The 17,989-nt window shown below is 36.5% G+C and overlaps 1 protein-coding gene across 2 annotated transcripts in view; it reads right to left on the bottom strand.

Annotated features, from left to right (window-relative positions):
- Positions 1 to 15,914, bottom strand: part of fhdc2 (FH2 domain containing 2) — a 33,109-nt gene extending 17,195 nt beyond the window's left edge. Inside the window, exons 1-3 of one of the 2 annotated variants that reach the window (XM_039765843.1) lie at positions 15,769 to 15,914; positions 10,523 to 11,134; positions 6,565 to 6,626 (exon numbers count right to left, since the gene is read on the bottom strand). In XM_039765843.1, coding sequence (XP_039621777.1) covers positions 6,565 to 6,626; positions 10,523 to 11,026 — 566 coding nt within the window. In that variant the 5' untranslated portion in view covers positions 11,027 to 11,134; positions 15,769 to 15,914. The remainder of the gene's footprint in view (positions 1 to 6,564; positions 6,627 to 10,522; positions 11,135 to 15,768) is intronic. The other variant, XM_039765842.1, reaches the window with a different exon arrangement.
- Positions 15,915 to 17,989: the final 2,075 nt, after the last annotated feature.

The raw sequence follows: 17,989 nt of genomic DNA, 5'->3' as shown, positions 1-17,989 counted from the left end.
TGGTAATTATAAATAGGACTGCACCAAGCAATTCACATGGACTCTTGTGATTCTTGACACTTTCTGGATACTTTCTTAATACATGCCTATCAATCCAAAACTTCACAATAAATTGTGGGAATTCTCTCTTTGCAAAATGAGAATATAACTCAATCCATTACACATGCACAAAAAAACCTTTAGCCTATATCCATTGCAGGTAAATTAAGCAGAAAAAGCTACTTGAATAAAGGCATTCTGTAGTAAATCAAAATGTCTTTACAACTAAATGGTCATGCCAAGAAACAGACATGCAAGTAGTAATCAAGGCAACTTCAACATTTCAGGTAATATCTGCTCATTTGTGAATGATGATGATTAATCTTATGCTTACAATGAAGCGTGCGTGCCAAGCAGTGGGCCTTCAGTATAAAGCAAACAGAACGGCGGCAACAGCTACATGCAAGTTAAAAAGCCAACACCTCTCTGTGCCTGTCATATCTAAGAGCTGAGCAATCAAGCAACACTGAAAATTGCACAACCATTTTTTAAAATGAAAAGATTAAACAGGGGGTCAAAATGCATTTTTATCAGCAATAAAATAAAAAATTTCACTTAAAACAAGATAATGCGCTTGGAGCTAAGGTTAGAGATTCTCTTTTAGGGTGCAAACAGGTGCGGCCATGGTGAATTCTGCCCAGGAATGCTAACAGCTGTAGTCACAAGATATACATCAAAAAATGTTATTTTGGTAGGATTCGGAAGAACACATCTAGAGTGACAGATGAAGTTATGGCCTTCATGTTATCCATATTGTTAGAAGTAGGATGTGAGAGATAATAGTTTAGAATGGGGGGGGAATATAGTCCACACTAAATGTTCAAAGAATTCCAAAATTACATGCCTGCTTTCTCCAAAACTACCTTTTTAAAGAGTCTTAAAATCTCAGTTAAAGGCAAAACACGCTAAAGGGGTTCCGAGAAGGACCACAAACAGTGCTCACCAAGTAGCAGCACTCAAATGTTTACCAATGTGTCAAAATAAAAATCCGGTGCCTTTAATAGTACATCCGCATAATCAAAGCTTAATGTTCTTAGAGACTTCCTGTTTTCACTGCAAAGTACTTTGATCGTTAATTGTCCCAAGGTTGGTGCAGGGCAAATCAATTGCCACATCACACTGTTGTACCTCTCTACAAAAACAGGAGAGCTGAGAATTATTAAATGGCTTAGATCACTGCTTTCTAGTTCTCCATGCCCATCCACTGAGTCAACAACTCTTTGAAATGACCTTTGTCACTACAGGTTCTGCCTTTGTTAGCACCAATTAAGTAACACTGGCAAAAGCAGAAAAATAAAAACAAAACACACAACTTTAGCCTACAACAGTGCACACACCAACACATTTTCAAAAGGTGCTAATGCAGAGTCAACAACTATCATAAATTGATTAATAGGGTGCTGTAGTTAGTATTTAAAATCCAACATTAATACAGAGAAAATAATAAAACTTCATGAAAACTTGTCTAGTCCAAAAGAAGAAACCCAAGTCTCATCGGAAACTACCTGTTGAGCTATAGTCCCACCAAAAATTAATCACATTTAGTGTAGGCTGACCACCTTTGTCCAAGGCTAGCTCCTTATGTCAGATGTTGCCGAGATGTGTTTTGGCTTACTGCAAACCTAAACATACACAAGTTTAGAAGATAAAAGGATTGGGGACGCTTGAATACTATTCAAATTGATCAGATATCATCCCCTAGGTACTAATACTCAGTACTGGCTCAGTCTTTACAGCGTTTGGTTTTTCAAGTGCTGAACAAATACTGCAATACAAAAAGGTGGGAACAGTCTGCAGTAGTTTTATATATAAAAATAAAAGCACTACTTAGATGTCCATTTTTTGTTGGAGAAATGGATGCCAACTATACTAAACGTGGTGCATGCATACCAGTCAGGTTTCATTAGGTCTATCATATTTGTGTTCAAGAGCTACTCTAGGACACAAAATTAAATAAAGAGCTGTCACATACAAATTTGAAGTTGGAATAGATTATATCATAAACCCCTGTAACATTTTCAGTAAAATTCTAAGTTTTTACTCTGCTTCATGTTACCACTATGAACATTATTTGCTAGAGGACCACCCGGTACAGCAAAATACATAATCAGGTTTTGGCCACAGCCAAGCCTTATGTGGAGACACCCCTAAGGACAAACTAACAAATACATTCTTATGCTAGCAACTAATGGAAAATGTATACATCACAAAATAAATCTTTGCCAACTCCACAGAGTGAAGAGATTTCCTCAGTAAAGACTGACAACGCTGCCTGTATGAGATCTTTCGTTTTACATATGTATGCACTGCTTTGTTGCTGCTATGATTGATTTAGAGATCGATCTATCTATATCTCTCTCTATATATTTTATATCTATCTCTCTCTATATCTATCTATATATATATATATCTATCTATATAGAGGGAGAGGGAGATTGAGGAGGTGCAGATTTTATCAATATCAAAACTAGCAATTTAAACATCAGATGAATCACTTCTAGATTAAGCCAGTTTCTATTTTTGAACAGTTTACATGTATATAGTAGTAAACAATGAGAATGATAAAGAACTAAAAAAAAAAAAAAAAGCAAGCTCTAGTATATTCTCTTTTAAATTTGTAAAACATGTAAAAGTAGGATTGTCAAAATTAGGGTTTGTATACTCATATTAAACTTAAGTATGGTAAATATATCAAAACATATCTGAACTTAAATGTTTAAGCGCTACTGCATGTACAGTACATTTGTATTAAACGGGTCTCTGTATGCATTATTATTATTATTATTATTAACAGTTTTCCTCATGGTGTGTCTGTCAAGTATGTGGTGCTTATGATTTGTGTACTGACACAGCCCTTACAAGAACATGATTTCTCCAAACATGATCAAAGAGAAAAGTGGAAATGAAACACTTCATGTTCCTGTAATGCAAATATACAAAATCCATGCAAACTTTTTTTTTTTTTTAAACTTCTTAAACACATTGAACGCAAGCGTTAATTTTGTCCCGACAACCTGTCTCCTTCAGCAGGCCTCTACTTAACTATATGCCTTACTGGTTCTTGGGTGCAAAAGAGACGAGTTGTATAAATTAGATGGGCATGGACTTCAAGGCATGTGGAGTCTATTCATTGTTCACAAATGGAGTTGCTGAATGTACTAAATGTTGCATTTTAATGATCACTAAGTATTCACTCCTCATTTTACGTTTATCTGGCAAACACTTTCATTAACTGGAACCTAATTCAGCTAATAAGTACAAACAACACACAGCAAAATAAAAAAGCCAGCTTCTATAAAGTTGATCAAGTGTGCAGAGAAGCCCAATTTCATAAATGTGTAGAGTGGGACACCAGTGGTCAAAGAATAACATACAGGATTAAATTAAACGGGATTCCCCCCACTCCGACTTATTTTTCATTTTGCCTTTGCTTTAGGGATTGTGTCAAACCACTATCTTCATAATGACATATGTTGGTTGATGTAGCAAAGTATGCTCTCCTGACACTAAAATCGAAATTTTAAAGAGCATTTTCAAAGTTGTTATAATAAGGAAAAGAAAATCAGTAATAGAGCAGATATTTACCACTAAGATAGATAGATACTTTATTACTCCCAAGGGGAAATTCACATAAACCAGCAGCAGTATACCGATACAAAAAAATAAATAAAAAATATTAAGAGTAATAAAAATGCATGTAAAAACAGACAATAACCATAATGTCAGACCTGCAGTTCGAGACACACATACTGAGTTTTATATAAATATATATATTTAAAATTAGAATAATATTAACATAATAATTATAATATATAGTTTATTACACTATGTTTAATGAGAAAGGAAATAACCCTCCATTACAAACAAAAGCTGAATGGTTTTAATATAAAACATTAGCAAATCAGAAATCCTAGGTTCAAGAGTGAAACTGGAGAAGATCAGGAGCTAAATTATACTTTTATAGTTTAGCCTTTAACCAAAAAGTAGAGCAGCGCAGCAAATGCCAGTTTTATAAATGACAATTCAAACTGACAATTAAAAATGATTTAAAAAATGCGATTGTGAAACACCTGCAAAATGCTGAAGTATTGCAGCATAGCAAAAAAAAAAAAAAAAAAAAAAGCTCTCCTTTGAATGGCAGTGTTCGTCTGTTCACCTTAAAGAATTTTTTCAAACCGTCTCAAATTACATTCAAATAGTGATGATTGTTCTGACAGTCTGAACGTAAAGACTCTTGGTGTCTCCATTTATCTACACTGCAAGAGCTTACTTAAAAATGACCTGCTCTCATAGGTTGTACTTGTCGGTTTGTTCTGATGACACTATTTCACTATTTGGTCAGGGGAAATTCAACAATTTGACACCTGGATGGCTTGACAGTGTCCTAATACTTTCTGTAAGTCACTTTGCGAGAGCAGAGGTTCCCGTTTTTGTGAAGGGCTAGATTTTTAAGTGTTGCCTGCAGTGCATACATGTTTTACACAACAGTGTACGGTTCATAAGCACATAGCTTCCTGGTGCACGATGAGCCAAAAAAGTACAAAAAAAAAACCATGTCTTAACATCACAATGTGCATCTTTCATTGGTATTATACCAAAACCAACAATGAGACATGTAAGAATTTGACTCTACTATGCACACAACACACTTGAACTTTAATTTTTTAAGTGCAGACGTATCTATCTGAACCAAATATCCTGAGATCAGAGGGTGTCCTCCACTACTGGGCAAGCAATATAAATTTAATTTCCTTCCTTGGCTTCTTTAGTACAAAAGCTTCCGTCAGCATTATGTACCAGTGTGGTCAGAGAAGGGCTGTTTAGCGCAGCTTCAAGAGCTGTAGATAAGGAGCAGACTGAACCGTGAATGGGCCAAAATGTAATTTTTGTAAAAAACAAAAACCCTACTTCTAATGTTTAAAAACTTAGTCAAGCTAGACTTGTCAGTTGCCAAGAACAAAGACAATAGACTGCATAGTTGAACAAACTGGGATGTATCTAGATGTTAAATATTAAAAATTTACAACAGTTAGCTGTATTATATGCTTATCTTAAACAAAAAGTTTATTTCACTATGGCTTAAAAATAAAATTGTACTTGTTGAAATTTTAGCATTACTGTTTTTCTTCTAAAAAGTACGCATTCAGTATTTTGGATCTCCCTACAGTACATGTCTATAATTTGATCTTAGACAGAAAACCTCATCATTCAATAACAAATAAGGTCGATACTAGGCTGAGACTTGAGCCAATATATCAATAGATGCGAGACAGAGGACCCCATGTGTGATAGTTCTTTTAGAGCTGCATTACCAACTTGAATAGTATGCCTAATGAAGTGCCACACAAGCAGTCACAAAATTGAGCAAGTGTTCACAATGATTGGAATGATCTTGCCTTGGGGTAAACAAGGAAATCGGAAGCAAATGAAATAACCGGTAGCAAAGAAGAAAGAAGTCAACCTGGCTGTTGAAGTTCACAGCTTAGCATACAACTACCAAAGTTTTGAAGAGCAATAGCCCGAGTCTGTCAGGACTCTGTTGTGGCCAGCCCATTGAAGGCCAAAACACTCATTACATTTGGTTCCACTCAAGACTCGGCAAGCACTATTTTTATCTTTTTAAAATACCAGATCAAAGACCACTAGAAAGAATGATGTATGGCAATCAGCACAGGAAGAAAACTTTAGTATTGAGACATCGATTTTAAATGCTGACAAAATAAGCTATTTAGCAGCCTGCATGATAAGTATTTTTACCACAAAATATGCCTACTTACAAGTAGAGCACAGGTGAGCCACAAGATCCAGTAATGAAATAAAAACATTCAATTCAGAGGTTTACTGTAAAGTTTAGGACGCCAAATAATGTTACGTGCTCTAACCACATAATGTGGCATCTATAATTTTAAGCCTTAAATTCTTACAGTGGTGAGTTTGCAAGACTGAAGGAAAAAAAAGTTCAAGTTCCTACTGAATTATGGCATACAGACACACACACACATACACGCATATATACACATATATACATATACACATATAATATATACACACACAGAGAACAGTAAAGCTATGATGGATCATGGTTAATATACAAAAGCCACTATACTTGCCTTGTTCATTCCTTTTTCTGCAAATAGCATTCTTATGTGCTGGCAATGAATCATGTAGCACGCACACATTCACCCACATTTTACACAGTCAAGTGTGTATGTGTCTCATACTATCTTACAATTAAAAATTGGAGATGTAGACATATGTTTTTAATGAACAAATAATTGTTTAACTACTTAATCAAATAAGCAAACAAGGAAAGAATTTCCTGTATCAGGTTTCAATTTTTCCCTACTTGATCCATCTTTAAAAGGGGATGGAGGAGAGTTCAAGACAATGGCTTCCTGCCAAACCATTTTTGTGTAATTCAAAAAAAAAGACAGAAATGTATCAAATTCCACATCCGATACAGTACATATACTTGTGCACTCTACGTTTCAGGTTACACAGGAGTGTGCACTGACAGGGTCTTACCTCTTAAACTGCTTGAGAAATATTCCGATATTCATGCTTCTCTTTGCATCCAACAAAGACACCTGAAATCAAATTACACAAGAAATAAGGGTGTGTATGTGTGGCAAGGGAGACGAGCAGCTTTCAACACTACCATTATCATAACCATCATGTACAAGCATGTCAAGTATTAATAAAGAAAACCTGAATTTCTTATTCACTGAAAAGAAGGTGGATACAGCTGGATGAAAAACGTCTGCGCCAAAACGACAGGAAAGAGCAAAGAAAAAAAAATTAAGATGAAATGAAGGAGTGGGAAAAAAATAGCATTAAGTACTTTTCTCTAAAAAACCTATTTACTTGAAACCATGGGAAGAGTAAAAGGAGAGTGGAATTTTACCAGTTTAAAAGACACAGGTTAGCATCCACCATTTCCTGTTCTTGCTAGTGATCACACACTTGAAATTCAGTTTTTAAAAAAAAAAAAAAAGCAAAAATGCTGGTTCATTTGTAAAAAAGGTACTCCTCAGTTAATAACACCCAAAAATGTTCAAACTTTAACTCATATCCATAGAAGACATTTTTAGTTGCATTAAGTTATGTAGGAACAGATATCCAGTGAGCTCAAAATTTAGCCATCTTCCATGTGAATTAGTACAACACCTTTAAATAATAATATTTCAATTGAGTCAGTTTTGAAGGCATGTATTGGGCCTTCAAACTGTCCCTACTCTTAACTAAAGAGATTTAAGCCTTAACTGATGCGTAAATACACACACACACACACACACAACCCATTCAATTACAATTCAAATCAAGCAAGTTTTGCTGACAAGGCAACAGCACCAACTACAGCAATATCATTCCACACCAGATTTTGAATTCAACAGTTTAAATATGGCCTGGTGATCATTAAAAGTAAATTATGACATAATATATAACAATCTCATTGGGTCTTTGCTAGTGTGCTAATAACTGAGTAACAGGCGAGAATGAGTTCTAGAACTTGTTCACCAGGCCACTGATGCCCTTTGCTACAATGTCATAAGCAAAGTGGTCAAGGAGCTAAAGGAAGTGGACTAAGTTACAAGATTACAGGCTCAATTGTCCCCATTTCTGATTTGTGAGGTGACCCCAAGTATATCATGTGGCTGGCCAGAGCTCCAATTGTATGTTACATATCTCATTATCAACGTCATAACCAAAGTGGCTCAGTGGCTTAACGATTGCTGGCTCAATTGTCCAGATGATTAGTGTGATTATTTGTCACTTTTAATAAAGTAACTCAAAGCAACTAATCTCAGGGGAATACGAGGTATAACCTGATACTGCCTCACTGTTCTCACAATGCCTACATGTATGGCAATAAGGTATTCTTAAGATCATTAATGTTTACAAGTACAGTGTATTTTAGTACTTAGAAAAAAAAAAAAAAAAGTACTCTTTTACAAAATAAAAGAAAAACAGTCAATAGGATAAAATGCGTACTAGACTAGAATCCACATAAAACATGCTTTGTCATGTTTTTAAAAGGGCACACTTAGAATGCCCTTGGAACAAAGGACACCTTGACTGTTGCAGCTAAGCACAGACATTTCTGGTGCTGCAAGATGTGTACACAAGGGTGTTGAGCTGCAAACAAGCGACAAATGTAACATTTTCTGAAGCATAAAGACAGCAATCAAAATGCTTAATTTCAAAAGAATACAGCACTAGGGCTGTTCTAATCAAGAATTAGTATTTCAGTAAATTGCTCATGCAAATCAATGCACAATCTTCAGGGCAAACAGCTCACATATAAACTAAGCATGCATATACATATATAAAAAACACACTACTAGCAAGCAAAACATCACATTGTTATGCACCGAGCCCAACTACACCAGACTTGTACCCCTCTTTTCCAAGAGGAATTCTAGCTTTGACCACATATTCAGCTTAATACATTAATACACAGCAGCGTTTTGGCAAGAGACTCCACCTAAAATAACTAGCACAACAGATTAGGCAATGCATTCATTGTTGTCCTTCAGATTTTCTTTAAGGAGCAGACAGGATCACATTTATTCATTAATGCTAACAGTTAAAACACACAATTCACGCAAACCAGACTTATGAAATCAAAAGGTGGAGAATGAATGATGTAAGGCAGAGAAGGAAAGGCTTGTGATTCACAGCAAGGAGTGCAGGGTGGGTTGATAATCCAGCCCTGAACAAATAACCACAAAAAGAGATGCATAACACTTTGGAGCCCAATGTCTTTTTTCCATATTGGTCACAACTGTTAATGTTTTCATTTTACTTTTAATTTTTTTTTTTAATGCCCTTGGGGGCCCAGATTGAGAAAGCATGAGAGAGACGGGCACTTTAAACAGTATTTTCAAAAGAGGGAATATTAAAAAGGTATCAGGGATGAAATCAAATTACATTTCTTAACTTCAAATATGGACTAAAATATATTTAAATTTTCTTCAACACACTAAGTGGGTTTACAATTCCTTTGTTTTCCAAGCCTGATAATATATATAGTGATTATAGCAGATTACAGGAAATTAGATTAATATGGACACACATCTATCTAGCAGGCAAAGGAAACAAAGTGGGCTAAATCACTAAGCTAAAATGGGCTAAATTTAAACTTAGAAATAAACTCTCCCATTCATGGTCACCAAGATGTAACTAGAAGAATGGATTCCCATGCAGGTGATGTTTTCCATTCGAGAACCAGACCCCGCAAAAATATTTGACCTGCTTAGAGTTGCTGTTCTTCAAGATTAAGAACGAGACTATTAACATTGACGCACGAGTACCAAAATTTAAGATGCAGCTGGTCATAAACTTAACCCTTAAATTCCAATGGACCCCCGCCAGTCTGCTTTTTGTAACCACTTCGATGTGACACTTGCATGCCGAGTCACACATCTGCCTATGCAGACTTCGCAGCTGCTTCTTGCTCACGGTCTGATGAAGCTTTGTGGCGAATGCATTTTAACACTGCTCACAGACAGTTTATAATGTAACGGATATCTTTTTGAAGCGATGCCAGGAGAAAGCCTCAGTAAGATTCTGTCTCTTTATCATTTAGTTTGAAATGATAAAAAAAAAAAAAAGTAGTTGCGTTAAGCAGTAACAAATCTTTATTACTGTATTCTTACCGATGCTAACTAGTGAGGTTGTCAAAAAAAACAGTAAGGTTAGAAAAGTAAGACGATCACACTACTCTGTGCATATGACAATCTTATTACTGCTAAACACTCTGGTCATCGCTTGGAAGAATACTATTCACTAAAACAAGCTTGCAAAACGCAGGAGCAACTTTGCTGCAACATGGATGGAACAACCGAGTTTAGTGTTTGTGTATTCTTTAATATTTCAATCCCTACTGCTTGATAATGTTTTACCAAAATGAAGGGTGCTGTGATTCATTGTTCACACTTTGCCATCAGGGAAGAAAAATAAATGCATTTATACAAAAAACATGTGTCACCACATTGAGGCAGCTAATTGTCTAACTAGAACAGGCCTACACATCACTCACTCTTTTGTGTCTATTGACTTTAGAATGCAATCCTTGACAGAACCAACCATTTATCCCCTAAACTAGACAGCGGAACAAAGTTGTGATATACTTTTAAGAAAGCAATACAGATGAACACCCTAAAAAAATAAATCATGGCTCTACAGTAGTTAGACAGCTTTAATAGCTAAGCAGGTCAAATAATCCAATACATGTCACAATTTATAGAAATGAGCTAGCCACCTTGAGGGCATTGCTAACTTCTAGGAAAGGTTATTGGAAAACTGGGCATCAGAAAAAAATACAACTTAAAACAAGAATACCGACCAATAAATTCACACAAAATAACTGCTTCTCATAAAATATTTGCCTTCTATGACTTAACACCAAAATGTGCAAAATAGACCAGTCCTGCCTGACACCTTATAAAAGATGACAGGTACAATCATAAGAGCCATTTACCTTGTCAGCACTAGGATCCATTGACGATCGGGAGTGCATACTCCTCCGTGAGGCACGGGTCATCTCTGCATTGGCCTCCTTTCTCCCAAAAAGTTCCTCCATGCTAGTAACATCAATCTGGAAGTCATCATGCACAGAGTTCCAAAGACTCTTTCTTCCCACAATGCGATCCTTGGGAATTGCATCCCAGTTAAAATTCCTGAGTCTCGATCGTCGAGTCACATCCACACGAGTAAAGGGAGATCCAGTAGGAGGAGGGGGAGCAAAAGGGGGAGGAGGTGGTGGAGGTGGTGGAGGGGGCGGAGGAGCAAGTAATGGGGGAGGTGGTGGAGCAGACTGGAGAGGACTTTCCGAGTGAGAAGGTAATGGAAGGGGTGCAGGGTTGCTCCCCGTTTCCATCAGTTTAATGGTAATCTCAGTCAGTTGTGGGCTCTTCTCACAGGGTGGCCCAGAGACTCCATGCAAGCGGCTTTCCTTGACGCAAACATTAACGTTAATCAGCATTATGGCAAGGGGTGCCCTCTCATCGTCACTTCACACTGTGCAGGCATAGTATCTTCATTTCAAAAACGTAAATCTGGTACAGGCACTTTTCTGTGGAAGCAAACAACACTGTAATGAATTAGATCAGACAAGTGCTAACTTATGCTGAACATTACCCTCCGTTTAAAAACATTATTTCGGTCTCTGCAAGTAACCTAAATGCAAATCCTAAGTACAAATGTAGGCCTTCTGCAAAAGCAATATGCAGACTGCTATCAAATGCATATCACAAAACAAAACAGATCAAACAAGATTACAATAGCAGCATTACGCAAAGAGTAAAATTAAAAGATTACTGCAAGCAGAGACAGCAAGGTAATACTGACAGACAGTACAGGGCTTAGAAATAGCCTCACACAAAAGGACAACATGTTCTGTGGGACACAAGAAAAATGAAAACAGGAGAAGCAGTGCACAGGAAAGCATACCAGAGTCCATGAAGGAAGAACTCTTCTAGGAAATAAGAGAACAAGTGGATATTTGGCCTGGAATTAATTAGGTTTTGTTGTTGTATATAGCGCATTAAAAAAAAACCAAGTTGACAAACGTGCTTTACAGAGAATAAAGGCTAATTGTAGGAAATAAAAGCCAGATAATGAATTATTAAAAACAAAATTATACATACATGAGCACACACACCAACATACAAACAGCTTATGTAAAATTACGTAAAGTGAAATACATCCATAAAATGAACAGTATAAACAACAGCAAGATTTAAACACTCAAGCTCATAAAATAAAAAGCAAGTGAATAAAAGTGCTTTTTTTTTAAGAGAAACTTAAAACTATGAAGTGTGGGAGCAGATCTTGTTACGAGGGGGCAAACCGTTCCACAATTTAGGACCAACCACCAAAGTCGTGATTGAACCTCTGCTTCAATTGTGCACATGGGGTCAGTAAGCAGTAGCTGATCTGAAGACCTCAGCTGCCTGGCTGACAAATATGAAACAAGTAGATCAGCTAAGTACGGTGGAGCAGATCTATGTAGAGCTTTAAAAACATACACGAATATCTGATCCTTTTTTTTTTTTTTTCCTTCATCAGCTGCAGGAAAGACAATTTTGTATGGGATACCCAATGTATAGGGCATTACAATAATCCAAATGAGACATGACAATAGCATGAATGAGCTTTTGTAGGTCATTAAAGGACAAAAACTGCTTGGCTTTATTGATCACCCCGAGATAGAAAAAAAAATACTTTCATCCATTTGTTAAATTTAACACCTGAATCCAAGATCACCTCGACCAAACAGAAGGACTTCAGTTTTGGACTCATTTAACTGCAGGAAGTTAACTTTAAACAGGACATGGAATCAGTTTCCCCAAAATAAATGTTCATAAAGAACTGTGTAGCACAGCATTGGTAAAGCATGACGGCCAGTGCGAGAAGATGGCTGTGCTTTCTACATGTTTATGCATGTCTTGTGTTGGAAGATACAAGTATTCTAAATCAGACTAGCGGATAAGGCGCGATTGCCATAAATTCCAAGCAAGCTGATGTTAAGGCAGATGTGGAGAATATGAATTGACCTGGTATGAATGCTTATGATGGGGAATTTCATTCATTGAATGGACACCCATTTCAGGGTTGGGTCTTACATAAGAAATTTTGACAAATGGGACGAGATCTTTCAGTCCATCAAACCCATTTTTTTAGCTAATAGCTAAGCCATCCCAATATCTCACCCAGATTCTTCTTAAAGGTTGTCAAAGTTTCTGCTTCAACTCCATGTCTCAGTAGTTTTTTGCAGGGTCTCAACTCTTTGCATAAAGAAGTGCTTCCTGGCTCCAGTCTTAAATGCATTTACCCTTAATTTCCACTGGTTTCCCCAAGTATGCGATTCACCCTTAAGCTGGACAAATGTTGCTGGTTCTACTTTATCAACGCCTTAGAGGATTTTAATAGAACACTGCTAGGATATTCTGTGGCTCCTCAGAGCCCTAAATCAGAACTAAATGGGTTCAGTTTGTGGATGAAGGGTAAAGTGAATTTTAATGGTGGCGTGAACCATAAAGCCCCTGAGGGGTACCATGTTGACAAATATTCCTGGTGTCAGTGCTCACATTTTTTAGTTAAAGTCAACTCAGATAAACAATCTGTATTAAATGAGTCCAACAAAACGAAATGCATTTGATTCTGGATGCTGGGAGGGACTGTAGTTATTAACTGTCCGCAGTTTATCATGTCTAATAGAGTTAAGCATTTGCCCCAAAATAAAAAAATATCCATGCATTACAACTATTGTACTACATGTTTACTTTCATAATAAAAAAACTTGCATGTTTATTATAAAAATTGAGCCAAATTAACTATTAGAAGTCCAGACATTATTGGATTTTACCGATTTTTGTTTTAGTGGAGATGCATTAACAATATAAAATGTGTTTGCTGGATTTAAGTATAAACAAATAAAAAAAAAGATCTAATACAACTTCAATACCAGTGCACTACTTGATTTTTAAAACAAAACTAATATGGATACAAAGAAAGTCCTTGAGCATGGGAAAGGCACTATATAAATGAAATGTAACGCTTTATTATTAAGAGTTCATTTCATATCACTACTTTTAAAAAGTAGTGTAATACAGAGTGAAATAAGGAACCTTTAAAATTTATTTGGAGAAATAAAGTGGAAGGGATTGTCTAGCTTAGTTGGGCTGACTGGCCTGTACCTGTCAATTTTTTTTTTTCTAACGTTTTATGGCAAGAAAATAATTAGAGGAGCGAACTTTGAAGCTCAATGATCGGTACAGGTTGTGGCCGGGTACTTTCTGAAAGACAGTGAAAGAAAAACACCCACCCCAACTCTCAGATAATATACAGAAGAAAATCAAACTAGAAGGTGCTTCGCATTTAAGATCGGAGACATTTGGCGCTGAAGGGCTGAAGTTTGACACCCAATATTAAACAGTAGCGAACAAATATTTTCCACGCTAGACAGGAAACAGCTAACCCAGGCACCGAGATCCATTCCTGGATGTCTGCTAAATGAATCAAACGGAGTGCACCCCGACAGCGGGGCATGGATCTGCCAGACTTGTCAGTTCCTGCAACAGCCCATAATTACAGATTACTAATATTTCATGCTTTCCACGTTTAATATGCCGCGTGTAGAACACTGAGTCCGCAAAGTTAACTGAAGCGCATTATTAACGTCTTATCAGATTACTGACTTGAACACAAATGCTAACCTTAAAATTATTCTGCAAGCTGTATGGAATATTTCGGGGAGGATAAAGAGAGCCAGCAGTTTGCAGTGATACGAGCTCCGTGTAAACGACGGATCGCGAATTCTACTCAACCTTTATGATATCTCCCACTATTAAGGAAAGAGTGGGACAGACAGTATAAAGTATAAAACAAGGTATGAAATTCTGATGCAGTACTTCAGTTAATAGTTTCGGGGAAGAGCTACGAATCTGCACAACAATTGAGACATCCAAGAATCCATCGGACGAAACCCCTCTTGCCATGTCCCCTTTTGACTTTTGCATCTACAATAAAATAAAACCTGACAAATGTTTGTGTAAGATTGCATCGCTGATGGAAACTCGTGGTACTTTCCACTCTGTTTTAGGTTTTTTTTTTAAATTGAAAGGACACGCAATATGCTATAATTTAAACGAGGTCAAAACACTGAAGGGGTGATTTTAGAATTAGCAGACGCCAGGGCTTCAGCCGCTAATTGCTGACCATTAGCCTCATTAACAACTGGGTAAGCCCTGCCCGAGTTAGCACGGCCCCAGATCTTTATGCTATTTATGAAAGAAAAAAGAAAGAAAAAGAAAAAAAAAAAAAACAACACCACAAAAAGCGGTGAAAACTACACCACTCCGGACTTTAAAAAGTCCTGGTAAAGACTCAACTAACTAAAGTGGCACCAAAACCGGTTTCTGTATTTATTTTTCAAGTCACGTTCCTTCAAGATACCGGGTGATGCATCTATATTAAAAAGAAACACACAAGGCTGCGCAAAACTTGCTTTTACTCCTTCAACGTCAAAGTTAAAGTTAGTGCAGTAAGCGATATCAACAGGGGGCGCCGATACCATTAACTGCAATCGTTCACTTACAGTCGTTTTATTTTTTTTTTTATTTTGGAACTGTAACAAAACTAAAATATACATTTTGGAAAGGCCAGTGCGTGTAAATAGATATTAATCATTAGTGTATTGCTGAAAAAAAGCTGTGCTGAGCCGGACTGTTAAGCAACGTTTAAGATATTTTTTTAATACGTTAAATTCTATAAATACAAAAACTACACTCCTTAAAAGAATATTTACAAAATACTCCAGCTCTAAAGCAGAGAGAGTGTTAGAAGGAGTGCCGACCAACTGTAAGCAAAATAGTTCATGATCAATTTTACTATTGAGAATGCAATGTGTCTGAAACTTAAGTAAAAGAGATTACACGCAACCTTTTCTTTTTTCTTTTTCTTTTTTGGCTAAACGGACCCGAAACAATTAAAAACGGATGATTTAAAAAACGCACCTGCTAATATTCTTTCTTTTTGATTATCACAAAATTCTTCACTGCTTAACGCTTATCAACTGAAGTGCTACTTTCCGAAGGGGTTTTCACCTTTTATACTCCTCAAGCGGTTTTATGGACACAAAATATCTCGCATGCAAGAAAGTGGACAAATAGAGAGTCGCATACAAATAAACATGCGAAATTTTAAAAGAAAAAATAAACTTACAAGGCCGTCTTCACCGCTCGTTTCACCAGTTACATTCCCCTTTTTAATATCCCACATACAGGTCCCGGCCGCTTAACGAGCACAATCCTTCGTGCGCTCTCTCTTTCTTAACACTGCTGAACTGAAGCTAGCGAGAAACTTTTCAAAACTTCAGCGGCCAACGCGCCTGCGCGTTTTAAAGCCCAAACTCGCATAAAAAGCAGAGACGCGCCCACCGGCCTTCGATCACCTATTGAAGTTACTGGACATCACCACATAAAGACGTGGGAAATTTCACAGGATCCCCATCGACTGAGTTAAAAAAAACAAAAACAGTTTCACGAAAGTGGTTTGTTTATAGAGAAGTATATGTTTATGAAGAAGGGGTTTACAGGTGTTTGTCTAATACTATTACTGTATATTACTATGTTGGGGGTAAGAAAGAAAATGCCAATTAAAGCACTGAATGAACTCGATGCATTGAGTTTTTATTCTTTTTTAATAAATTCAAGTTTGACTATTTATTAATATTTTAATATATGCTAGACATTCTGCATGTGTAGAAAGGCAAACAGACTGGTGCATAGATATGCAACTTGTATGATTGTTAACCAAGTAAAACGTTCTGTTAGAAAACACATTATAGCTTTATTTCCTTAACATTTATTTTTTCACATGCATATGTAAAACACAAAGCTGGCAAGCTTAACCAGATTAACTTCATTTTCCTTAAAAATCAGTTGAGCAATTACACACACATGTCCTGATGGGCCTGTTGTAATGACTGTATTACACCTGCATTTTCCTGTTCAAGCTTCCCAGAGTCCATCCTCACTGAAAGATCTGAAGCTGAGGCGTTCATTTCGTTTCACAGTTTGTTCACAGACTCCACATAAAAAGCTGTGATGTTCTTCTAATTGTTGTTTCATCCAAGCTACTAGATGTCCAATAATCTACTAATCAGCAAGACCTGATCTTATCAACATGAAAAACACCTTCAGGATGAAAAACTTTAGATTGGAGGTTGAATATGAACTCACTATGTTAAGATATATCACTGTGCCTGTTTTTCTAAATATTGTATGCTGGTGCATTTTCACATATTCATTTAGTATATGTTACAAAAATAAATGATGAACTAATATTAATAATAAAATGCATGCAGACAGTTTCAGGTGACAAGGCTATTTCTACTCACACCGGCTTAACTTTTATGCGGGTTGTCAATATTTGTTTACTGACTAACATAACCGTTAGTAATGGCATTAGAAGAAATTCTAAAATATGAGTTTTTGTTGAAATATTAGAGGCAAACGTCAACATGTACAAACATTTCAGAAGTGGGGACGATCACATAGCACCTTTTAAGCTGTGTCAGGAGCAGAATTTGTCTACTGTTAAATGCTAATGTGGTGCTACACTGTAAATAACTTGGAGTGTCATGGTGCTAAAGTTTGAAGAGCTCAGTGCTCTGTTTGCTTTCTTACTCCCTTGTGTTATCATTACATGCATTTGTTACTTTTTCTAGTCTAAAGTCAAGTAGGGAAAGCTGACAGATTACTTTGAATTGTCTTTGCACTGGAGTCCAGATTGTTGCATATTTAAGGCATGACATAATATGTGTGTCGATGATGAACTGTACATAAACCACAGAGGTGCAGGTTCAGATTGACTTGTGTGCCCCTGAGGAGGAGTGTCTCCCAAATCTACAAATTCTTCTCTGCAGTTGTTTTAGAGTCAGAGGCACAGGAAGGAGTTTTAAGGAGTGGTGCTGGTGATGTAAAGGAAATTTGTGACATCATTGTATGTTATTAAAATTTTGCAGAAATACATTTGTGAATCTCATGTACTAATTATGTACTGCATACTGTATTATATTGTGAATCACATGAATAGAAATAATGTATAGTGTCATGTTTAGCAAAAAATTGTCAGAGAGTAACGCATGAAAAAGTGCCATTTCCACTAAAAGATCATGTAAAGGAAAATATCCAAATAAAAAAAAAAGAAGAGTAATCTTTCTTTTCATATTATTCCAGATTTCCAGGCAACAGGCTACTGACACAAACTGGTGACAGCGTCTTCATCATTGTATATGTGTTCAGCTTTTATCAACATTATAAATTCAGGATAATTTTAAAGGAGCTCTGGAGAAGAAGTCAGATGTAAAGGAAATGAGAATGTTGTGTGGATGTCACAAAAAAGGACAGAAGAAGAAATGAGACAATCAGACATGCAACAA

The sequence above is a fragment of the Polypterus senegalus genome, chromosome 10 (assembly GCF_016835505.1).
Source record: "Polypterus senegalus isolate Bchr_013 chromosome 10, ASM1683550v1, whole genome shotgun sequence".
Lineage (NCBI taxonomy): Eukaryota > Metazoa > Chordata > Cladistia > Polypteriformes > Polypteridae > Polypterus > Polypterus senegalus.
This window is presented reverse-complemented; position numbering and strand designations above follow the sequence as displayed.